The sequence below is a fragment of the Saccopteryx leptura genome, chromosome 6, assembly GCF_036850995.1.
Source record: "Saccopteryx leptura isolate mSacLep1 chromosome 6, mSacLep1_pri_phased_curated, whole genome shotgun sequence".
Lineage (NCBI taxonomy): Eukaryota > Metazoa > Chordata > Mammalia > Chiroptera > Emballonuridae > Saccopteryx > Saccopteryx leptura.
This window is the reverse complement of record NC_089508.1, coordinates 162,659,620-162,685,068: the sequence shown is the minus strand read 5'-3', so window position 1 is coordinate 162,685,068 and position 25,449 is coordinate 162,659,620. Positions and strand designations below refer to the sequence as shown.

Below are 25,449 nucleotides of genomic sequence, written 5' to 3'. Positions count from 1 at the left end.
TAAATTTGTTTCAATCAGATAACAAGGTTTAATGGAATAAATATTGCACTAGAGATCAGGAGAATTAAGTTCAAGTGCTAGATCCATTAGGCTTATCACTCAACCTTTCTGACATTCCATTTCTTTCGCCATAAGCAAAGACAATACCTGACTCACCTATCTTCCAGTGCTGTTAAAATGATGAAACAGATAAAACATTTAGAATAAAACATTATATAAATATAGTTTTTAGAATATAATTCTGTGTAATTACCACCTTTTTGTTCTGTTCCTCACCAAAGTGTCTATCTTTTTTACACCTTTCAAACTGGAAGAATGATACTTATTGAGAATCTAGCATGATGAATTTTTAATCAACATTCATTTGGATTTTTTCCAGTTTATTTTTTTCCAGTTTTATTGATATCATTAAAATTACATAAATTTAAGGTATACAACATAATTTCATATTATGTCTATATTGCAGAATGATTACCAAAGTAAGTTTAGTTAACATCCATCGCCTCACAGTTACCATTTTTTTCTTGTGATGATCACTTAAATTATCAAATGTAGTTTTTAGTCATTTTACTTTTTTTTTTTTTTTTTTTTTTTTTTTTTATTTTTCTGAAGTTGGAAATGGGGAGGCAGTCAGACAGACTCCCGCATGCTCCCAACCGGGATCCGCCAGCATGCCCACCAGGGGGCAACGGCTCTGCTCATCTGGGGCGTTGCTCTGTTGCTACCAGAGCCATTCTAGCACCTGAGGCAGAGGCCATGGGGCCATCCTCAGCGCCCAGGCCATCTTTGCTCCAATGGAACCTTGGCTGCGGGAGGGGAAGAGAGAGACAGAGAGGAAGGAGAGGGGGAGGGGTGGAGAAGCAGATGGGCGCTTCTCCTGTGTGCCCTGGCCGGGAATCGAACCCAGGACAGTTTTTAGCCATTTTATACTTAAGTTCTGACCCACAAGATCAAAAGATTTCAAATATTCACAACATTTGTGGTAAAAAGTCTTAAGTTCCCCAGACTCTTCTCTGGGAGTTTAGCCTCCAGATATACCATGTGACAATGATTCATTAAACTAGAACAAATCAAACAGTCCAATGGCAAAGCCTGTTTTAGCACAAGCCAGTTCAGTGGTGTGATGTTCCCAGGCCTGACTATAAGAAACTTCAAGGGAATTTACTCCCTGCCTTTAACTGTAGTCATATATAACTAAACACATAAATTTGTGTCAATCTGATGAGCCAAAAAGCACTCAATTCTTTTACGCATTTTGTCCTAACTCCTCTAAAATTTTAAACGCCTATTTCAATGTGGAATCAATAAAAAAGAAAAATCCAGTTATATGTATTACTTTGGGAATATTTGGGATTGCCTGTAGCAGTTCATAAATATCTCTTCCTTTTTTAATTGTCCTACTGATTTGAGAGCGAGAGAGAGAAAGAAGTATCAACTCATTGTTTCACTTAGTTGTTCCATTTAGTTATACACTCATTGGTTGCTTCTTGTATGTGTCCTGACTGGGATGGAACCAGCAACCTCAGTGTGCTGGGATGATGCTATATCCACTGAGCAACCTGGCTAGGGCCTCATAAATATCTTATTGATAAACCCACTGAAACACATACTCTTGCAATTCATATCACAATCGCATTCCTCAAAATATATGTGGCCAGCCAAAATGGAAACCTTTTATAACTACATGAAAATATTAAACAAGACCAATTCTGGTCAGTTGGTTGGAGCATCATTCCCAAACGCCAGGGTTGCAGGTTCCATACCTAATCAGGGCACATACAGAAATCAACCAATGAATGAATAATGGGTGGAACAACAAGTGGATGCTTCTCTCTCTCTCCCTTCTCTCTAAAATCAATCAATAAAATTTGAAATAAATAAGACCAATTCTGTAATTGTAAATTTAATACAGGTTTGGTAATACATTACCAAAAAAAGTCTATATAATGGATAAGTCCAAATTAATTACATATCTAGTGAAATTAGTCTTCATTATGCAACAGAATATAAAATCCTCACAATTTTTTACATATTGCTGAAGGATCGCAGAAATTTCCCTTATTGCCTGATGATAGTTGTATAGCTCATCTCTATCTGGCAGTTTCAATCAGCAGCAAACAAAACATTCACCTAGAATGGTACCTGCTTTTGCCAATGGCAAAAAAAGTTTATTTCAAGTCTTTTATCTCTGATTAGGTACAAAAATAAAAGGTGGAACAAATAGGACAAAAGGGAATCTGGCCCAGAAAACAAACAAATAAACCCGATCTTTCTCTTATAGGTAATCTCTTCTAAAATGCTAAATGCTAAAACTTTATCTTCCTTCTCAAAAATCATTTTTTTGCTCTATCTCCCTTTTTTAAAACATGAGTGTTTTTTAGCTTCAACTAGAATTTAAACAAAGGGGTAGATAAAAACGGGGAAAAAGCATTTTTGTCCCATTTTTTATCCCACTTGACATTTCAGAAATGAACCACTGGATGGCAACAGTTACTAAGGAGATTAACCATAGAATCAGATATTACCACCTAAAAAAGGAAAAAAAGAAAAAAAATTCACCCTGGCCAAAATCTAGTTAGCAAAATCATTTATTAATCCAGTTAATACTGGTCAAAACATGCTTCCATTAAAAAATCAATTTATATCAAGTATAAGAAGTGCTATAATTAAAAATTTCAATAATATTAATGTTTTATCATATAATAGTAAAAATCTCACCTATACATTTGTCAACAACCAATTTTACCCTCTCTAAGATTCTATTTCTGAAATAGCATTGCTAATTAAAAGAGAACTTAGTAAAAATGAACATTCTATCACAAAACATATATACAGTGTGTCCGTACAGTCATATGCACTTTTGACCAGACACAGGAAAGCAACAAAAGACTATAGAAATGTGAAATCTGCACCAAATAAAAGGAAAACCCTCCCAGTTTCTGTAGGATGATGTGTCAGCATGTGCACACGCGCAGATGGTGACATAACACTGGAGTATACAGCGGAGCAGCCCACGGCCATGCCAGTCGAGATGTGGACGATACAGAGGAAAGTTCAGTGTGTTCTGTGGCTTGCTAAATTTGAATCCGTGACCAAAGTGCAACGTGAATATCGGCACGTTTATAAGGAAGCGCTACCACATAGGAATAACATTACTCGGTGGGATAAGCAGTTGAAGGAAACCGGCAGTTTGGTGGAGAAACCCTGTTCTGGTAGGCCATCAGTCAGTGACGAGTCTGTAGAGGATATACGGGATAGCTACCTAAGGAGCCCTAAAAAATCTGTGCGTGAGCCTAACCTGTGATGGCGCAGTGGATAAACCATCGACCTGGAAATGCTGAGGTCGCCGGTTCGAAACCCTGGGCTTGCCTGGTCAAGGCACATATGGGGAGTTGATGCTTCCAGCTCCTCTCCCCCTTCTCTCTCTCTGTCTCTCCTCTCTAGAAAATGAATAAATAAAAGTTAAAAAAAAAAAATCTGTGCGTGAGCCCACATCGAACTACACTGAATAGGTATGAAACTGGGAGAGTTTTCCTTTTATTTGGTGCAGATTTCACATTTCTATCATCTTTTGTTGCTTTCCTGTGACCGGTCAAAAGTGCACCATGACTTGATGGACACACTGTATTGTATGTTTGTTTATATAATTTTCTAGTCATGTTGTCAAATCATGTAACAGCATGATAAACACCACCAAGCTCTCAACTATAAGTAGAGAATACACTTTCACAAAGAATGACTTTTAATAAGACAACTGGATTATGAAACATTTATTTTATTTTTATTCAGTGAGAGGAGGAGAGGGAGAGAGACAGACTCCCCACACTCCCCCACTCCCCACATTCGCTGGGACCAGGATCCACCAGGACAGTCCACTAGGGATTGAGGCTGTGCCCATCTGGGGCCCTTGCTCCATTGCACAGCAAATGAGCTCTTCTTAGTGCCTAAGAGGGAGGCCACGGAGTCATCCTCAATGCCGGGGGCCAACTTGCTCCAATCGAGCAATGGCTGCGGGGGGGGGGGGGGGAGGGGGAGGATGGGGAGCAAGAGGGGGAAGGGTGGAGAAGCAGATGGGCGCTTCTCCTGTGTGCACTGACCAGGAATCAAACCTGGGACATCCACACGCCAAGCTGATGCTCTACCACTGAGCCAACTGGCCAGGGCTGAAATTTTTATTTTTAACATGTTAATTTGTATGCTGAGTTAGGAACTAAAATATTAGTAGTTACAAATTTTGTTTCTGCTAACTTTTAAGAATAATCATCACTCCCATGAATATAACCTAGAGCTATGAGAAAGCTTAAGGAAAGACAATCTTTATTTTACACTACCTCTCCTCACAAACCTTCAAAAATGAAGCTCCCTTAAGAAATTCAGATTTGGGCCCTGGCTGGTTGGCTCAGTGGGAGAGCGTCAGCCTGGTGTGCAGGAGTCCCGGGTTCGATTCCCAGCCAGGGCATACAGAAGCGCCCATCTGCTTCTCCACTCCTCCCCCTCTCCTTCCTCTCTGTCTCTCTCTTCTCCTCCCGCAGCCAAGGCTCCATTTGAGCAAAGTTGGCCCGGGTGCTGAGGATGGTTCCGTGGCCTCTGCCCCAGGCGCTAGAATAGCTCTGGTTGCAACAGAGCAACACCCAGATGGGCAGAGCTTCACCCCCTGGTGGGCATGCTGGGTGGATCCCAGTTGGGCGCATGCGGGAGTCTGTCTGACTGCCTCCCCATTTCCAACTTCAGAAAAATACAAAAAAAAAAAGAAATTCAGATTTGAAAAATAAGCTAAATAAAACATTTTAAACTACTAAAATATGCCCTAACTAGATAGCTCAGCTGGTTAGAGCACTGCCCCAAAGCACAGAGGTTTGCCAGTTCAATCCCTAGAGAGATAGAGAGAGAGGAGAGAAGCGGGAAGCATTAACTCCTAGTAGTTGCTTCCTTGACCGAACATGCCCAGGGCTTTGAACTGGTGACCTCAGTGTTCCAGGTCAACGTTTTATCCACTGTGTCACCACAGGTCAGGCTCTGGCTCTCTTTCTCTCCCTTACTCTCTTTCTAAAAAAAAACCTTCTAAAATATACATTTTCAAAAATGGACTTGCTATTTCTCCTCTTCTCTCTTATTTAGCCTACCAGATAGACCAACATGTTTTGCCTTTCCCCACCTAAATTAAGCCCCCTACTTTTAACTCAGAAGCGTCACCTACACCAATTTTAGAATGCAAGGCTTACTACTAACTTCTAGTTGGTGCAGCAAAACGTATGGGTCAATGTTCAAGAGATAATTACTGAAGGACATAGCAATTCATTTTGGAAAAAAACACAGTACTCCAAAAGTTTCTACAGTAGCATCCACCGCAAACATTCTCCAAGAACCACTCAAAGGGAAAAAGTAAACACAGCTGCAATTCAGTACCAAATAAAATTTTGGAAAGAGTTTTGCTGATACTGTAACTAACGCCCAATATAATCAGCAGCAATATCCTGAAATACTGGAATGAAAAGGCTATATTCCTTAATAAAAACTTCTCAAATTTCTTTCTAGAAGGAAAACTGTACTCCCAATTTCAGACCCAAAATTTTCTCACAGAATGTAAATGGTATTTTGGGATTTCTTTAGATTCACACAGCACCGGAGAGAACCATTATACTCTACCTAATTCTAAGTTAAAATCGGAAAAAGTTAACTACTTTGCTCAACTACAAAAACTTCATTTCTAATCTATAGTTTTAATGTAAAATCTATTTTCTAAGTCTCTAATTAAAGATGGGAGAAAGGAAGGTCTTTTTACAAATAATATTACCATTAAGTACTTAGGTCACCACCGCCTGACCACTGTAGTGGTGCAGTGGATAAAGTGTTGACCTGGAATGGTGAGGTTGCTGTTTCAAAACCCCAGGCTTGCCCGGTCAAAGCACATATGAGAAGCAACTACCACCTATGGGCTATGCTTTCCACTCTTCCCCCTCTTCTTTTTCTCTCCTCTCTCTAAAACCAATACATAAAATCTTTTAAAAAAAAATGTCTCAAATGTATGTATCAACATTATTATTATTCTATTTAGTCATCTTACCTATTCAATGATCTTCATGTTAAGTAACAAACTCAGAAAAGCTAAGTGGCTTGCCCAAGATCACAAAACTATGCAGGGATCTAAAGCCATGTACTTCACACTCCAAAGCTCACACCCTTTCACCACATCAAATTGAATTAGGTCAACCTGCTAAACAAGGCAGTATAACTAAAATAAATACTAAGCAATGAAATAAGCAGAGATCTACAAATATTGCAATGTCATGGCTAACAGTAATAGTAATGTCAGGAAAAAAACTTCTTTAAATTAAATTAAGTGTAACAGATTATCAAGCCCACTAATTCCTCTCTGCCAGAGTTCAACAGGCAAATCATGCTTTCCTTTAGTAATTTCCGGCAGCTACTTCTATATAATGTCTAACTATCACATGTATAACAACATAGGTGCCACAACAGGTTTCTAAGAAAGAAGGCAGCTTACATATTCATTAGAAAAACCACAGGAATAAAGTTTCTGGCAATTGAAGTAAGAAATGTTACTCTATATTTTCCCTATCATAATAAATGGGTAAGGTTGAAGTTAGAAGGAAGTCTTGGCTTCTGCTCGTTATACCAAACAGAAAATAAACATTGAACACTCCAAAGGAATATTCTATTTTAGTAAGTTAAAAGAGCTCAAACACTCATAAACCTCCAATTAATACCAATAAGGGGAGGACAGCATAATGACTAAAAGCATGGACTCCTAGAATACTAAAGCTCAGAGTGTGATCTTAGCTAACTTGTTTCACTTCTCTTAGCCTCATTTTCCTCAGCTAGAAAACAAGGGTAGCAGTAACCATAATCAGAGTTACTGATGATTAAGTAAGACAATATATCTAAACTTGTACACCAGGGCTTAACACATGGTAATTGCTCAACAAATATTGTTATTACTACTATTAATATTACCACTACTACTATTATTAAGGTCAGTTTGCCTAAGAACCTTGTCTTCCTATACTCTTACTCTCTACTCCACAAAAATAATAAAAAACCCATTATACTTGTCTTAAACTAACAAGTAACCTGAGCATATTAAGTACTACATATACATTCATTCAACATTTATTAAGCATCTACTATGTGCCAAACATTCTAGTATATACTGGGAACACAAAAATAAATAAGACATGATCCCTGCTTATTAAGACAGATAAAGAAAAAGATAATCAAATAAATGCAATAACGTATTACAGACACTTTAACAGTTAGATACATAACATGGGAACACAGAAGAATTCGATTCCAATTGGGATACTAATAAAGGAAATCAGAGATTACAACTCTGAAACATGAAGGTATCCAATAGGATGAAAAAGAGGGACAACAGTGACAGCAGCAGTATATAGTGGTAGTTACAAACATCAGCTTTACAATCCAGGAAGATACCTGGATTCAAATCCTGCCTCCGTGCATGACCTCGTGTGTATTACATAATTTCTCTAAGCTCCAGTTTCCTTACCTATAAATCGGGGATAATATCACTTTCCTCATATGGTAGTTGTAAAATTTATTTGAGGATATATAAGTAAGCATTTAGCCCAGTACACAATAAGCACTCAGCATGTAGCAGTTATTACTTTGATTCTAGAAGCAGTGGAAGCAAATATATCAGGGCATATTACAGATTCAGAGGTTCATAGAACTACAGCAATTCGGTATAGATGGAATATAAAAAGCAAAAAAAAAAGTAGGGTACAGCAAGAATAGGGTTGATAAAATAGAAGCAAAATCCTAAATAACTTTGGAATTTAGACTTACCTTTTATCTAAGGAACGTGAAGGCTTCTTGCCAAAGGAGTGAAATGATTAAACTGGCAGTAGAGAATTTACTCTGATAACGCATTAGAGAAAGAATTAGAGAGGTATAATCTTAGAGGTAGATAAAACCAAGGATTAATGCAATAAGTGCAGGTGAAAGATGATGGTTTGATTTACAGCAGAAGCAGTGAGGATATAGTGAAAGGGACATGTAAACAAGACGTTAAGAACAAACCTACAGGACTTAGTGCCTGCCTGCTTAGATGTATGTGGTGAGAAGAAACAGCAGATGTGAGCTCCGAGGTTTCTGAGGTCAGTGACTAGCTTCTAGGGCAATGTAATTAACCCTGGGGGGGGGGGGGGGGGATAAGCGGTGGAAGGAGGAAAAGGATAAGTGGTGGAGGGGGAAATGAAAAGTTAGTTTCAGAACTGGTGAGGCTTAGATGTTTATGAAACATGTATACATTGGGCAGTTGGAAGGCCTCTTAGCAGACGGCTAAAAGAAGGGAGACAGGGAAGCAATTGGGTATCTTAAGAGAAGACTGCTGAGCCTGACCTGTCGTGGCGCAGTGGATAAAGCGTCGACCTGGAATGCCGAGGTCGCCGGTTCACCTGGGCTTGCCGGGTCAAGGCACATATGGGAGTTGATGCTTCCTGTTCCTCCCCCTTCTCTCTCTCTCTCTCTTTCTCTCCCCCCTCTAAAAAAAATGAATAAATAAAAATAATTAAAAAAAAAAAAAGACTGCTGAAAGTGCAAATGCCAAAGGTCCTGAACTAGGACATGCTTGGAGAGTTTATAGAATGTAATGAAGCAATTGTGGTTTTGCTCAAGTATGAGCAACAGTCTTATGCTGATGGATTCTGTGGCCTTTCATGTAAAATCATGGCTCCTTTAAACCTTCCACTTAAACCCCATTAAACTACTGAAGACACCCAAACATCAAACTTTACAGTGACCATCCACTAACATAGGGCAATGACTCATACATTAATTAGTTTAGGATCTTGGACTGTCACAAGACCATGGGAAAATTAAATGAGGTAATGCAATTAAAGTGCACAATGCCTACAACACTCAAATATAACTTGTTAATATCTGAAAGGAGTTTAAAAAGGTAAACATAATTTGAATAAATAATTTACATTGTTTTTATATTCCTTCAAATGTTTAGTTCCTGCAAAGATTGATGTCTTTAATGAACAGGGATATTTTTTTCATCTTTGTAATTCCAAAGCCTAGCACCAAGCTTATCAAATAGTAAACTTTAGGTAAATTATTGTACTATGGAATAAATAAATCCACTCTACAATACCAATCAGAATTCTCAAACTGACAACGACTCTAATCTCTGAAAGACAATTTAATTATGCAAGATGTGACTTCATAAAATTGCAGCCCTACTCCAAACTACAGTCTTATTTTCTTCTGAAAAGAATGAGTGAATAATAATTGTAACAGATAAGAAACAAGGAGATCATACACAATAGTAAGTATCTTTTTTTTTTTGAAGTTGTGTTTTTTTTCTGTATTTCTTTTTTTTTTTTTTTAATTTTTTTTTATTCTTTTTTTTTTTAGAGAGGAGAGAGAGACACACAGAGAGAGAGAAGGGGGGAGGAGCAGGAAGCATCAACTCCCATATGTGCCTTGACCAGGCAAGCCCAGGGTTTTGAACCGGCGACCTCAGCATTTCCAGGTCGACGCTTTATCCACTACGCCACCACAGGTCAATAGTAAGTATCTTGGATAATGTATTATCATATTATTCTAAATTTTGGGGGGGGGGGGTTATAGCTCAAACTCGTACTTGATTTAAGTAGTCTTAAATAATAGTCTCTTCAAATTAAAAGAATATAAACTTTCCTTTCTTAACCTGTCACTCAAATCCTAAGTGAAACGGGTACTAAACTATAGTACGGAACCTTACTGTTCATAGAATTAAAATAACTAGTAATTTAATGTAATTGAAACCACTGAACAGAGACATCCAAGATCTGTTACTATTGCTGGACACTGTTTCGGGTGTTCAGCAAATAGTATGCTACTTAAAAATTGAATTCATACCTCACCTCTTAAGCAGTTGTTAGAAGACACTAGATGCAAAACTAATTGCTATGTTTTATATGTTATTCTACTTATCCAATTGTTTATTATCCTGGCAAAAGAATTCTGCTATATTCTTCTTAGAGACTATATTCCATCCACATCAGATGCTCTCAGACTACACCTACACAAACCAACCATCTCCTCCACTTCAGTTTTGTCTCCTCTCAAACATTTTTCCAGGCTTTGTCAGGGAGAAGATACATGGAGAAAAAAAAAAAGTAAACACTAATACTATGACCAATTGCTCTTCTGGTAGTATGGCAAACACAGATTTAAAGCACATGAGCTCCCCTCATCCCCTATCCACCTTCAGCATACACAAGAGGGGCAGAAACTTCAAGAAATAGAATACTGCCTGACCAGGCAGTGGTGCAGTGGATAGAGCATCCGACTGGGATGCGGAGGACCCAGGAAGACCCTGAGGTCGCCAGCTTGAGCGTGGGCTCATCTGGCTTGAGCAAAAAGCTAACCAGCTTGGACCCAAGGTCGCTGGCTCAAGCAAGGGGTTGCTCGGTCTGCTGAAGGCCCGCGGTCAAGGCACATATGAGAAAGCAATCAATGAACAACTAAGGTGTCGCAACGAAAAACTGATGATTGATGATTCTCATCTCTCTCCATTCCTGTCTGTCTGTCCCTATCTATCCCTCTCTCTGACTCTCTCTCTCTGTCCCTGTAAAAGAAAAAAAAAAGAATAAAGCTAAACCTCTATCTGAAATCTTATATAAAAATTAACTCTAGGCCCTGGCCGGTTGGCTCAGTGGTAGAGCATTGGCCCAACATGTGGATGTCCTGGGTTTGATTTTCAGTCAGGGCACACAGAAGAAGCACCTGTCTGCTTCTCCACCCCTCCCCCTCTCACTTCTCTCTCTTTCTCTCTTCCCCTCCTGTAGCCACAGCTCAATGGAAGTGAGTTGGTCCCAGGCACTGAGGATGGCTCCATGTCCTCTGCCTCAGGCGCTAAAAAATGGCTCAGGTTGCAACTGAGCAAGGACCCCAGATGGGCAGAGCACTGCCTCCTAGTGGGCTTACTGGGTGGAACCCAGTGGGGTGCATGTGGGAGTCTGTCTCTGCCTCCCCTCCTCTCACTAAATTAAAAAAAAAATTAACTCTAAATAGATCAAAGACCTAAATATAAAAGCTAAAACTATAAAACTCTTAGAAGAAAAGTCATAAAAAATCGACACCGAATTATGCAGTTTCTTAAACATGACACCAAAGCATAAGCCACAAAAGGAATAAATATAAAAATTGGGCTACGCCAAAATTTGAAAATGTCAATGACACAAACAAGTGAACAGACAACCCACGGAATGGGAGAAAATATTTGTGAATCACACATCTAAGGGACTAGTATACAGAATATATAATTTTTTTTCTAAAAACAAAACAAAACACACACAATGCAACAGTAAAAACACAAATAACCCAATCAAGACATGGAAAAAATATTTGAATAGACATTTTTCCAAAGATATACAAATGGCCAACAAGCACACGAAATGAAGCTTCATTAGGCACTGAGGAAATGCAAATCAAAACCACAATGAGCCTGACCAGGCGGTGGCGCAGTAGATAGAGCGTCGGACTGGGATGCGGAAGGACCCAGGTTCGAGACCCCAAGGTCGCCAACTTGAGCGCAGGCTCATCTGGTTTGAGCAAAAAGCTCACCGGCTTGGACCCAAGGTCGCTGGGCTCCAGCAAGGGGTTACTCGGTCTGCTGAAGGCCCACGGTCAAGGCACATGTGAGAAAGCAATCAATGAACAACTAAGAAGTTGCAATGCGCAATGAGAAACTAATTAATGATTGATGCTTCTCATCTCTCTCCGTTCCTGTCTGTCCCTGTCTATCTCTGCCTCTGTTAAAAAAAAAAAAAAAAAAAAAAAGCCCACAATGAGATACCACTCTATATCCACCAGAATGGCATATTCAAAAACAATATAAAATAACAATTTTAGCAAGGATGTGGAGAAATTGGGACACTCATACATTGCTGGTGGAATGTAAAATGTTCCAGCTGCTGTAGAAAACACATTGGTAATTTCTCAGAAAGTTAAACATAGAGTTATCATATGACCAACCAATTCCACTCCTGGGTCTATACACAAGAGAACTAAAAGATATGTTCACACAAAACTTGTACACAAATATAGCATCACTATTTATAAAAGCCAAAACATGGAAATAACCTAACAATCAATTGTCTTCAAACAATCAACAAAATGTGGTTTATCCACAGAACATTCCAATGACACATGTGGAAACCTTGAAAACAATATGCTAAGTGAAAGAAGCAAGGCACAAGACTATTGTATGATTCCATTTAAATAAAATGCTCAGACAAGGCAAATCCAGAGAAAGTAGATAAGTGATTACCAGAGCCTGCAGGGAGAGGGAAACGAGAAATGACTGCTAATAATAAAAATATCTTAAAATAGTGGTGATGGTTGCTCAACTTTGTGAATCGATTAAAAACCACTGAATAGTACACTTTAAAGAGTGAATTCTATGATGTGTGGATTATATTTAAATTTTTAAAAATTGGGAATTGGAATTTGAAAAATACTTCAGAAATTTGTTAAATTTCTTATTTGGTTAAATATACTCTAGTTTTGTAAGAAAATGTCTTTGTTGTTAGGGAATGTACACTGAAGAATTTAAAAGTAAAGAGCATTATGTATATACAACCTACTTACTTTCAAATGGTTCCAATAAATTATTTATTTATAGAGATAAAGAGAATGAGACAAAATGAATATAATTGGTGAATCTAGGTAAAGGGTATATGAGAGCTCCCTGTACTATTTGTGCAACTTTCCAGTAAGTGTAAAATTATATCAAAATAAAAATTAACAGCCCTCACTGGATAGCTGGATTGGTTAAAACTTCGTCCCAAAGTGCAGAGGTTGTTGGTTCAATCCTTTGTCAGGGAATACAGTGTGTCCGTAAAGTCATGGTGCACTTTTGCCTGGTCACAGGAAAGCAACAAAAGACGATAGAAATGTGAAACCTGCACCAAATAAAAGGAAAACCCTCCCAGTTTCTGTAGGATGATGTGGCAGCATGTGCGCATGCGCAGATGATGACATAACACTGTGTATACAGCACAGCAGCCCAGGGCCATGCCAGTCGAGATAGATATGGACGGTACAGAGGAAAGGTCAGTGTGTTCTGTGGCTCGCTAAATTCGAATCTGTGACCAAAGTGCAACGTGAATATCAGCGCGTTTATGACGAAGCGCCATCACATTAGGAATAACATTACTCGGTGGGATAAGCAGTTGAAGGAAAATGGCAGTTTGGTAGAGAAACCCCGTCTGGTAGGTCATCAGTCAGTGACGAGTCTGTAGAGGCTATACGGGATAGCTAACTATGGAGCCCTAAAAAATCTGTGCATGAGCCCACATTGAACTGCACTGAATAGGTATGAAACTGGGAGAGTTTTCCTTTTATTTGGTGCAGATTTCACATTTCTTTTGTCTTTTGTTGCTTTCCTGTGACCGGTCAAAAGTGCACCATGACTTTACGGACACACTGTATAAAGGAACAGGTCTATGTTCCTGTTTCTCTCTATCCCTTCCGCTCTCTCTAAAATCAATAAGAGAATTTATTCAATATAATTTAACTATTACCCCTTTTGGGATTTGCTCTTTGATGGTAGTTTGTTTCACATGTTACTAAATTTAGCAATAGTTCAATTTTCAAAAGATAATAAAGTGTAGAGATTTAGCAGAAAATAAGTAAACATGAGAAAAAAATCAATTAGAAGTTGACAGGAGCCTGATCAGTCAGTGGTGCAGTGGATAGAGCGTCAGAATGGGACGCTGAAGTCCCAGGTTCGAAACCCCAGGGTCTCCAGCTTGAGCGCGGGCTCATCTGGTTTGAACAAGGCTCACCAGCTTGAGCCTAAGGTCACTGGCTCAAGCAAGATGTCACTCAGTCTGCTGTAGCCCCCTGGTCAAAGCACATGAGAAATCATCAATGAACTAAGGTGCTGCAATGAAGAGTTGATGTTTCTCATCTCTCTCCCTTCCTGTCTGCTTGTCCCTATCTGTCCTTCTTTCTGACTCTCTCTGTCTCTGTCACACACACACACACAAAAAAGAATGAAAGAAACTGATAGGAGCTCAAAGTCCTGTCAAAGTATAGCACCCAAGGTACCAACTGACATGGTCAAAATTTTATTTGACTAAGATTTCATAAAATGCCTCTAAAAACTTTTTAAATTTGCCTGATCAGGCGGTGGCGCAGTGGATAGAGCGTCAGACTGGGATGCAGAGGACCCAGGTTCAAGACTCCAAGGTTGCCAGCTTGAGCGCGGGCTCATCTGGTTTGAGCAAAAGCTCACCAGCTTGGACCCAAGGTCGCTGGCTTGAGCAAGGGGTTACTTGGTCTGCTGAAGGCCTGTGGTCAAGGCACATATGAGAAAGCAATCAATGAACAACTAAGGTCTCACAACGAAAAACTGGTGATTGATGCTTCTCATCTCTCTTTGTTCCTGTCTGCCTGTCCCTGTCTATCCCTCTCTCTGACTCTCTCTCTCTGTCCTTGTAAAAAAAAAAAAAAAAAAAAAAAAAAAACTTTTTAAATTCATTATTACAGAAAACACTATAGGTTTAATTATCTAGGTTTAATACAATATTGAGATAATTTTTCCAAAACTCAACTCATCACATAAAGGATAAAAAGTTATTCTTCCTGGAATTTAATCAATATATGAAGCATTGTCATCAATCACAAATAGTGTGAGGTCAAATCAGAAAAAAAATAAGGGTTCTATTACAGAAACATCTACTCAGAGTCCAGTATTCTGTGTTAACTGTGTTCAGTGGCTTCAGGGAGAATATCAGTAAGTGCTCAGTCTCTCCCTGTAATAGATGCTTTTTAATCTTCAGTCGATATTTTGATTTGCTAATATCTATGATGAAATGCGATGCCAATATCTGTGATGAAATTACATAAGGATTGTTATAAAACTTGTTCTCACTCATAGCCATTCACAGATTCAAAGCAGTCCCTCTTAAAAGCTCAACAGCATTTTTTGTAGAAAGACCCATCCTAAAATTTATGCGGAATCTCATGGGATCCTGAACAGCCAAAACAATCTTGGGGGAAAAAAAATGGCCAAAGATGGAAGACTAACACTTTCTGATTTCAAAACTTACTACAAAAGCTACAGTAATCAAAACAGTGTGGGCCTGACTTGTGGTGGCACAGTGGACAGAGTTGAGGTCGCCAGTTTGAAACCCTAGGCTTGTCCGGTCAAGGCACATATGAGAAACAACTATTACAAGTTGCTGCTCCCTGCTCCCCCCTTTCTCTATCTCTCCTCTAAAATAAATAAATAAAATCTTAAAAGAAAAAAGAAAAACAGTGTGGTACTGGTGTTAAGAAAGACATATAGACCAGTGGAATTGAACAAAGAACCCAGAAATAAATCCTCCCATATGCGGTCAATCGATTTTCAATGAGGATGCTTAGACCACTCAATGGCAGAAAAGGCAGTCTTTTCAACAGTGCTAGAAAAACTGGATATTTACATGCAAAAGAATGAAGTTATACCCTTACCTTACATCATACACAAAAATGAACTCACAATGGATTAAAGACCCAAATAGGAGCTAAAACTATAAAATTCTTAGAAGAACGCATTGGAAAAAATATTAAAAATGGATTTGGCAATGACTTCATGGATATGACACAAAGTACACACAATAAAAGAAAAAAATAGATCAAAAGAACTTCATCAAATTAAAAACTTGTGCATGAAAAGACACTTTCAAGAGTGAAAAGGCAACCCATGGAATGGGAGAAAACATATACAAATTATATAAAATATATCTGATAAGGGATTAATAATATACAGAATAAAGAACTCCTACAATTAAACAATGAAAAAACAACCCAATTAAAAATGGGCAAAGGAAAGCCCTGGCCAGTTGGCTCAGTGTAGAACATCAACCCACATGTGGAAGTCCTAGGTTCGATTCCTGGCCAGGGCACACAGGAGAAGCACCCATCTGCTTCTTCACCCTCCCCCCTCTCCTTTCTCTTTATCTCTCTCTTCCCCTCCTGCAGCCAAGGCTCCACTGGAGCAAACTTGGCCCAGGCACTGAGGATGGCTCCATGGCCTCTACCTCAGGTGCTAAAAGGGCTCTGGTTGCAACGGAGCAACATCCCAGATGGGCAGAATCTCACCCCCTAGCGGGTAGGCCGGGTGGATCCCTGTCGGGTGCGTGCGAGAGTCTGTCTCTCTGCCTCCCACTTCGCACTTCAGGGGGAAAAAAAAATAAGCAAAGGATTTAAATAGACATTTCACCAACGAAGGTATACAATGGCCAGTAAGCACATGAAAAGATGCTCAACATCACTGTTAGGAAAATTCCAATCCAAACCCCAATGAGATACTACTTGACACCATCAGAGTGGCTATTATTTAAAACAGGCAACCTAAACTGTTCTCCTGCTCAATTTGTTAGTTTTTAGGGCTAATACCTGGGGGTACACTTGGTTTTTCTCTTTTCAAAATTGCACGCTAATGCAGGTGAATCAAACCACTAGGATACAGTGGGATATCCACTTTTTTTAAATTTTTTTTATTTTTTATTTATTCATTTTTAGAGAGGGAGAGAGACACAGAGAGAGAGAGAGAGAGAGAGAGAGAAAGAGGGGGGGGGAGAAGCTGGAAGCATCAACTCCCATATGTGCCTTGACCAGGCAAGCCCAGGGTTTTGAACCGGCGACCTCAGCATTTCCAGGTCGATGCTTTATCCACTGCGCCACCACAGGTCAGGCCAGGATATCCACTTTTTTAAAACACACTTTCTACTACTGAAAACAGCATCCATTAAGGGAAAAACAAGAACTAAAGTATGTATAAAGGAAAAAGAACATGTTGCTAAATTTCAGCCTAACAAATAAAAAAGAACTTTATAAACAACTTTACTTTCTTCCTGGTTTAGGTAAAGTTTACCAGAAAAAAGGTAAAATAATCATAAAGGCAAATGTTCTTCTTTCACAGGAACCATACACTGTAACTATCAATACTTAGTATACAGATTTTAGTTTTTACAATTAATTACAGTTTAACAATATTACAGAACAAGTGTTTCCCATATTGGCAAAGTTGCAAACATTAGTGCAAAGTTGGGTATACATGCCTTTCTCTATCAATGTTTTAATATTTCTAATTCTTTAAAAATGATTAATGACAAGGCCTGAACTTCTCAAGTTCAATTACAAAAGTACCTTAGAATAGTATTCCTTCTATGTTCAATGATACAGTGATTTCCTTAATACACTGATCAACATGGTAGTCACCAATGTCATTAAATAATGAAAGACTTTCCCCATAAGGTCAACCATGAATTATATGATAGTTTGAGAAAGACATTTTTTTTTTCTTGTGGGAGTTACAGAGAGAGTCAGAGAGAGGGACAGATAGAAACAAGCAGACAGGAAGGAAGAGAGATAAGAAACATCAATTCTTCATTGAGGTTCCTTAGTTGTTCATTGATTGATTTCTCATTCATGCCTTGACCAGGGGGCTACAGCAGACAGAGTGACAACTTGCTCGAGCCAGTGACCTTAGGCTCAAGCTGGTGAGCCTTGCTCAAACTAGATGAGCTCGTGCTCAAACTGACAACCTCAGGGTCTCAAACCTGGGTCCTCCACATCCCAGTCCGATGCTCTATCCACTGTGCCACCGCCTGGTCAAGCTGAGAGAGACATTTCTTAAGCAACTAATTAATTCATTAGTACAATGCATCAAACGAGAAACAATAAGCAGAACAATCTAGCAGGTAGGATTAACTAGAATGAGAAGCAGATGACCTGTTTTCTACTACAAATTAGATGTGTGATCCTGACTAAGTCACTTAGCTCAATGGTTCCCAAACTTCTAGGGCTTCAGCCAGAGTCCTGATGTAAAGTTTCCATTTGATATTTTCTCAAATGTGAATATTTTAAAAATTCATTTTGAGCCCTAAGCCAAACAGCTTGGTTGGTTAGAGCAGTGGTCCCCAACCATTTTTAAGCCACAGACCGGTTTATTTATTTATTTTTTTTTTTATTTTTTTTTTTTACAGAGACAGAGAGTGAATCAGAGAGAGGGATAGACAGGGACAGACAGTCAGGAACGGAGAGAGATGAGAAGCATCAATCATTAGTTTTCCATTGCACGTTGCAACACCTTAGTTGTTCATTGATTGCTTTCTCATATGTGCCTTGACCACGGGCCTTCAGCAGACTGAGTAACCCCTTGTTGGACCCAGTGACCTTTGGTTCAAGCTGGTAGGCTTTTGCTCAAACTAGATGAGCTCGTGCTGAAGCTGGCGACCTTGGGGTCTCGAACCTGGGTCCTCTGCATCCCAGTCCGACGCTCTATCCACTGCGCCACCGCCTGGTCAGGCCACAGACCGGTTTAATATCAGAAAATATTTTCACGAACCGGCCTTTAGGGTGGGACGGATAAATGTATCACGTGACCAAGACAAGCATCAAGAGTGAGTCTTAGACGGATGTAACAGAGGGAATCTGGTCATTTTTTAAAAATAAAACATCGTTCAGACTTAAATATAAATAAAACGGAAATAATGTAAGTTATTTATTCTTTCTCTGCGGATTGGTACCAGATGGCCGCCGACGGTACTAGTCCGCGGCCTGGGGGTTGGGACTACTGGGTTAGAGCACTGTCCGAAGTGTAAAAGTTGCTGGTTTGATTCCCAGTCAGGGCATAACAGGAACAGCTCAATGTTACTCTCTCTTTCTCTCTCTCCATCCCCTCCTCGCTAAAATCAATAAATAAAAATTAAAATAAAAAATAATGAATAAGGCTCTGGCCGGTTGGCTCAGTGGTAGAGCGTCAGCCTGGTGTGCACAAGTCCCGGGTTTGATTCCCGGCCAGGGCACACAGGAGAAGCACACATCTGCTTCTCCACCCCTCCCCCTCTCCTTCCTCTCTGTCTCTCTCTTCCCCTCCCGCAGCCAAGGCTTCACTGGAGCAAAGTTGGCCCGGGCGCTGAGGATGGCTCTATGGCAGCAGTTCTCAACCTGTGGATCGCAACCCCTGTGTTTTGGTCGTTCGACCCCCGCAGGGATCGCGACCCACAGCTTGAGAACCGCTGCTCTATGGCCTCTGTCTCAGGTGCTAGAATGGCTCTGGATGCAACAGAGCAACGCCCCCTGGTGGGTGTGCCGGGTGGATCCCTGTTGGGCGCATGGGGGAGTCTGTCTGACTGCCTCCCCGTTTCCAACTTCAGAAAAATACAAAATAAATAAATAAAATAATGAATAAATTCATTTTGTAACAGTAGGAAGGGCATGATCTCAAAACAGAAAACAAGTGAAAAAAATAGCTTTATGAGAAATTCACTACATTGTCCTTACTTTTCTTATTTCACTTTAGATCTAGGAAACCTCAACAGGGAATAAGCAAGCATGTACTGGAAAAACAGCATTTCATAACCAAAAACATGGCCAATTTCTTAATCTGAGGAAGCAAAATAGTAGCATGGGTTCTGAATGCAGTAATGAATTTAAATCCTAGTTTTACCACTTACTAGCTGTGTAACATATTAACTATGTTTTTGTTTTTTGGATTCACCATTTCTCTGAGCCTACATTTATTTGTCTATAAAAATTTAGATAATATACCTACCTCAAAGGGATGTTGAAACGATTAAATAAAATAACGTAAGTATCTAGTATGGTACAGGCATATAATAAGCATTCAATAAATTGTAGCAGTTACCTAAAAATGAGATGAGATAGGATTATCACCATGAGTCTATGACTTTATAAACAAGTAACAGGAGAAGAAAATTGTAAATAATAAGGTCCAAGAAGACTGATATATTGAAATAGTTCGCTTATAGTGGGTTACAAAAAAAGAAGTGAGCTTACAACTTTGGTTCTATAGAAAGATAAATTTGGGGGAAAAAAATGTGGTAGACTCATTTCCTTTCTTTATACTTGCCAACTCAAAACCAATACTTTTTTAAAAACTGCTTTGCTTGCTTTAGAGCAACATAGTTTATCTTATCTCCATCACTGAATCAGAAGGCCAGAATTGATTTTCAGAGGGCATCTGGTACATCATCGCTTTACACCAGATAGGCTCAGAAAGGAATGTCCTTAAACTCATCCCCAATGCTTTATTCTTAACATGTTTTAATCACTTTCTTCAGATAAAAAGTCTAAATCCTTCTCAAATTTACCATTTAAAAATCTCTAATGAATAGTATGTTATCTTTTGTGTAACAATGGGGAAAATAAAAATTCTGAAAGAATATACAGAACAGTAAAGGTGTGGAGGGCATAATAGTTGGGAGCAGGAGTAAGATCAAGACTTTTAACTGTATTTGTCTTTATATTACTTTGACTTATGAACTATATGAATGTAATCACTTATGAATATGTACTAAATAAAAACCAAAAGAAAACCCCTACATGCTTCAAGTTTCACAATAAGGTTTTTCTCCACCCATACCAACCATTTTGACCCACCATTCATGTAACCATACTCATCAACACATCATTTTACATGTAAAGTCTTCAGGCTTTATAGAATGTAACTGTGCAAGGTTGATACTCACATTATATAACAAATCATTCCTTAGTAACATGCAACTTTTCCTTCAATAAACATCTCCAATGTCTCCAAAATTTGCTCACTAGAATACAAAGTTCCATTTCCTATTTGTCACTTCTGATGATAGTTTATGGAATAAAGCCCTTTCTTCCTTGAACAAAGTCTCCACAAAGGTTTTTTAGAAATCCACTTTCCTGGACAATAAATGGATTTTTCAAAAATAATATAGTAGTTTGCCTGACCTGTGGTGGCGCAGTGGATAAAGCATCAACCTGGAACGCTGAGGTTGTCGGTTCGAAGCCCTGGGCTTGCCTGGTCAAGGCACATATGGGAGTTGATGCTTCCTGCTCCTCCCCCCTTCTCTCTCTCTCTCCTCTCTAAAATGAATAAATAAAGTCTTAAAAATGAATAAATTAATTAATTAAAAATAATAATAATATAGTAGTTTAAGTGAAAGTTTCCCAAAATGATAAATTTTCCATAGAAAATTTACAGTATTAAACCTTTCAGTACACTCTTTCAATTTCTTTCTTGTTCAGGTTATGAGCTAAAGCCCTGAGATGCTATTAAAAGCAGTGACTCACCTTGTTTACCTGAAGTTTGAATACAGAGTATTCATGACAAAATTGCCATCCCTGACAATAAGAGTGGCCTCTAGACTGGTGGTTCTCAACCAGGGGTGATTATGCCCAAAGGAGGCATTTCTGGCTGTCACAAATGAGTGGGTTTTACTGGCATCTAGGGGGTAAAGGCTAGGGATGCTGCTAATGCATAGGAGAATCCCTGAGAACAAAGAATTATCTCACCCAAAATGTCAATATGTTGCTCTAGAGAAACCTTGCTCTACCTTATAGATGACAAATAACCCTAAAGGAAATGATCCGTCTCCTCTCCCACTATAGCAAAGTAAAATGAAACTTCCGTACGGGCCTGTGTCTTTGACTCTAAAAGTACTTTTCAGAAAAAAAAAAAAAATCCCTACAAAGCTTTTGTTATAATTTGCTATAAATTGTTATATACAATATCTATGTGCTTTTATTTCATTGTAAATATGCCATCTGCCTCAAGAGAAAGGAGAATAACACCTCACTGTGATATAAAGCTATGCTTTCTAAATAGATCCTGACATTTTACACCATGAGATTATTATTATAATTTTAAAAGGAGGATGTCACACACATATACACAGTATATACATTCTTATGGCAGAAAAATTAAGTCATAAACCTCACCAAAGCCCTTTCTTTAGGAATTTTATTTTTCTTTTAACTTGCTAAAAAGAAAGACTACTAATCTAAAATTAACATTTAAAAATTGTTTTTTAAAGGAATTTTCATCCTGATCTCTACTCTGAACAATAGGCATATTTCAATAGAATCCATGCAAGTTCTGACTTCTAATAGAGGCCTTTGACAACTATGGAACATTCTCATTATGTGTGAAGAAATATATGACACATATTTATCCCAATATTTAAAACAAAAACCAAAGATCCTGCCTGACCTGTGGTGGCACAGTGGATAAGGTGTTGACCTGAATGCCAAGGTCGCTGGTTCAAAATCCTGGGCTTGCCAGACAAAGCACATACAACAAGCAAGTAATGAACTAAAGAGAAGCAATTATGAGTTGATATTTCTCGCTCTCTCTTTCCTGTAAAATCAATAAAATCTTTAAAAACATTTAAAAAAATTTTCCCTAAAGGACCCAAGTACATTTTTCCAACTAAAAGGTCCTTTGGTTTAACCAGGAAGAAAAAGCAACTTGTTTTTTCTCAGCTATAGGCTCTGACAATGAAAAGAGGTCCTTAAAGTATCTACATCTCTGTACAACAAATGTATAACTTCAACTAATTCTACAGCAAATACACTAGGTCTCTATGTTTCTTACTCCCTTCTCACCTAGTCTATCTGGAGAATAAAACAAACATCACTCTCAAACTACAAACAACTCATTTCTCTACAATGTCTACATTTTAAATACTTCATTCCAAAACACCTATGCAAGATGAAAATAAAGATGCTGTATTTATTCATCAAATGACAGTTTGGTATTTTTGAAGAACATTACTTATGGTCTTCACACTGAAAACTCAAAGGCAATAATATGGGAGAAGACAGCTCATCTTAGGCAGAAAAAAGGCAAGAAATTTGCTTGCGCAATATAGGTCATTTCACTCACAAAGGCACAGACTATACCTACTATCATGTACTATACAGCAAACACTAGCTATTCCAGGAATTTCTTCTCTATATGCTATGGGAGAAACAGGACATAAAAACAAAATTTCCTTCCTCCACATGTAACAAAAGAATGTACATACACAATGAGCATCATTTTAGACCAGTCTCTAAGTATTTTAGAAATCTCCACTCCAAAAATAAGGTCTATATATATGCTTAATACCTAAATCCTTTATAAGCACAGAAAACATAAGTAAACAGGAGACTAAGTAAGGGATTCTTCTACCATTAGCCTAAATGGGTACGGGAATCATGAATAAATAACTTCTATGATAAACATCAAAACAAGACAAAAGGTATGGATTTTGCTCAGAGATTTAACCACATGATATGTGGACTCCAAATGAAATGCTGTGTGTGTGTGTGTGTGTGTGTGTGTGTGTGCAAGCCTCACAGAAATGGTTACTTCAAAAGCTTATTTCAACACACAATACAGTGTAAAAATGATGTATTTTGGAATTGTGTGCCTGAAGCCTGCATAATTTTGTTAACCAGTGTCATCCCAATAAATTCAGTAAAAAGGAACAAAAATAAGCAGCTCATTTCCCAGATATAACACATGAGCCCAAAGATTTAGAAATTTATGACTTTGGAGGCTCACTAGCACTCCACCTCCAAAGAAATTTAATACCACTTATTATGTAAAAACAAATGAGTTTTTATCTCACCTATGACAATTATGTAAAAATAGTCCAGAAAATCAAGGACATCATCTATTACTTAGACCAAAGCAAACCTGTTTGATCTCTTCTACAAGTTTCAAAGAAAAACAGACTCTAGAATCTAAATATGTTTCCGTTTTATTTTCTAAGTAAATAGTGTATGGGTTCTAGGCTCATCTCCCATCAGTTTTCATCAAAGATACAAAGAATAGCTCCTTTACAGCCCACACACTGTTTTTTCCAAAGCAAAATGTTGGAGGGTCTGAATGTATGAACGTTTTAAATCTAAAGGAACCCCTGTTCAGACCTAGAATGTGGAGCAGTGCATTAACTATATTCTGTAACCCAAAAACAGTTTTGTCTATTCCTCTCAAATACAACAGCCAAGATAGTTGTACACACAGAGAAATTCTTGTACTTTAACACCAAGATCAGAAGTTAAAATACATAATTGGACCCAGGCACCTTAGAACCCAAACATACTGCTCACAAAAGTTAGGGGATATTTCATAGAGATACTCTGAGCACTTACAACAGTAGTCATCACAGTACAATAGTACTATAACCAAGTCACAGTCAAGAGGCAAAAAGTAAATGTATATAAAATACTTCCTGTTTCCCTAGAACCCAAAAGATGGTGCCTACCATCCTAGGTTGCTCAGACCTAAAAAGGCCCAGTTTATACATAAAAGAAAGACCTTATTACTAATTTCTCTCACTTCAAAAGATCTCCATAGTGTGCCTCACCTTCTTCAAGCCTAAAAATCTACAGAGTTCAGCTATTCAGCTACTCGGTAGTTGTACGGGAACTTCCTTTTCCTGTCTAACGTCACAAATGGTCCCAGGTGCAAGGCTCACGTGATTTATCAGGGTAAAGGCAGGGAGCTCCTTAACATTCACCTGTCTCAAACTAAAGAAGGGAATTAGAACCCGACTTAAACACACAGGTAAGGCATAAGAAAAATAAGTGTCCAACCCCTCAACTTTGGGGAAAGACATATAATGGAAATGCTCTATGAGCTAGTTAGCGTTACCCCCCGCCCCCCCCCCCCCCCCCCCCCCCCCGCCCCTGTTTCAGTCTCTCCTTCTCCGTCTCGCTCTCTCAGTACCAAGGGCAGGGACTCGGGCAAGACCCCGCCCTCCCCCATCGCCAAAGCGGGGTGGGCGGGAGGTAGTCTGGCGAGTCCTTGTTCCCGCGCGAAGCTCACAGACCAAAGGACTCCCCATTGTGGGTCTACGGATGATGACGGGAACCGGTCCGGCTCCAGCCGCGAGCTGAAGAGTAAGCTGCCAGAGCACTAGGCCCGCACCGCTGCCACTGCCGCCTTGGAGCCGATCGCTGTCAGAGAACGACTCCGCCCGGGCAGCGGGAGGGTGGCCCCCGCCCTGTACCGAACCGTAGAGCTTTCATGCTCCACGCTGTGTGAGAGGTGGGGGTCCTGAAACCGTACCTCGGACACTTCGTCCTCGTCGCTGCCAGAGGCACCACCTCCACCCCCGGTCCTCAGCACAGCAGCCGCCAACTTGAAATCCAGCGCCGCGTCCCCTCCGCCTGCACCGCTGCTACCGCCACCGACTCCCGGCGCAGTCCCGGCCTCCCCAAAGAGTCTCACGGTGCGGATCCCCAGCCCGACCCCTCCCGGCGGAGGTGGCTCCGAGGCCCCAGCTGGGGCGGATCGCGGAGCTACAGAGTCCAAGTCCTCCTCAAAGGAGGTGCCGCCGCCTCCGCCGTCGGTCAGCATGGTTCACACGCGGAGCCGGAGACACTGCAGTCACTCGCGGCCACCGCCGCCGCTGATCCCAGGAACGAGGGAAGCAGCAGGAGGAAGAAGCGTCTCCTTCCCCCCTGTCCCAGCAGCGCCACTAACTTCTCACTGCCTAACCTGCTGCCTCCCGCCCCCCACACTCGCCACTGGCTACAGCTCCAAAGCGACTGAAGATCATTGGCCAAGATGACCCGTCGCTCAGGCTCTTCGTCACGCGCCACTCTCTGGCTCTGGGCCCCCAAGATGCGTTGACCCGCGCAGGC

General features: G+C 39.7%; 1 protein-coding gene across 3 annotated transcripts in view; it reads right to left on the bottom strand.

Annotated features, from left to right (window-relative positions):
* The window catches only part of ANKHD1 (ankyrin repeat and KH domain containing 1), a 140,019-nt gene extending 114,688 nt beyond the window's left edge, over positions 1–25,331 (bottom strand). For 2 of the 3 annotated variants that reach the window (XM_066388027.1, XM_066388026.1), the window contains exon 1: positions 24,872–25,331. In XM_066388027.1, the coding sequence (XP_066244124.1) occupies positions 24,872–25,162 (291 nt within the window). In that variant the 5' untranslated portion in view covers positions 25,163–25,331. The remainder of the gene's footprint in view (positions 1–24,871) is intronic. The other variant, XM_066388028.1, reaches the window with a different exon arrangement.
* Between the last annotated feature and the right edge of the window lie 118 nt (positions 25,332–25,449).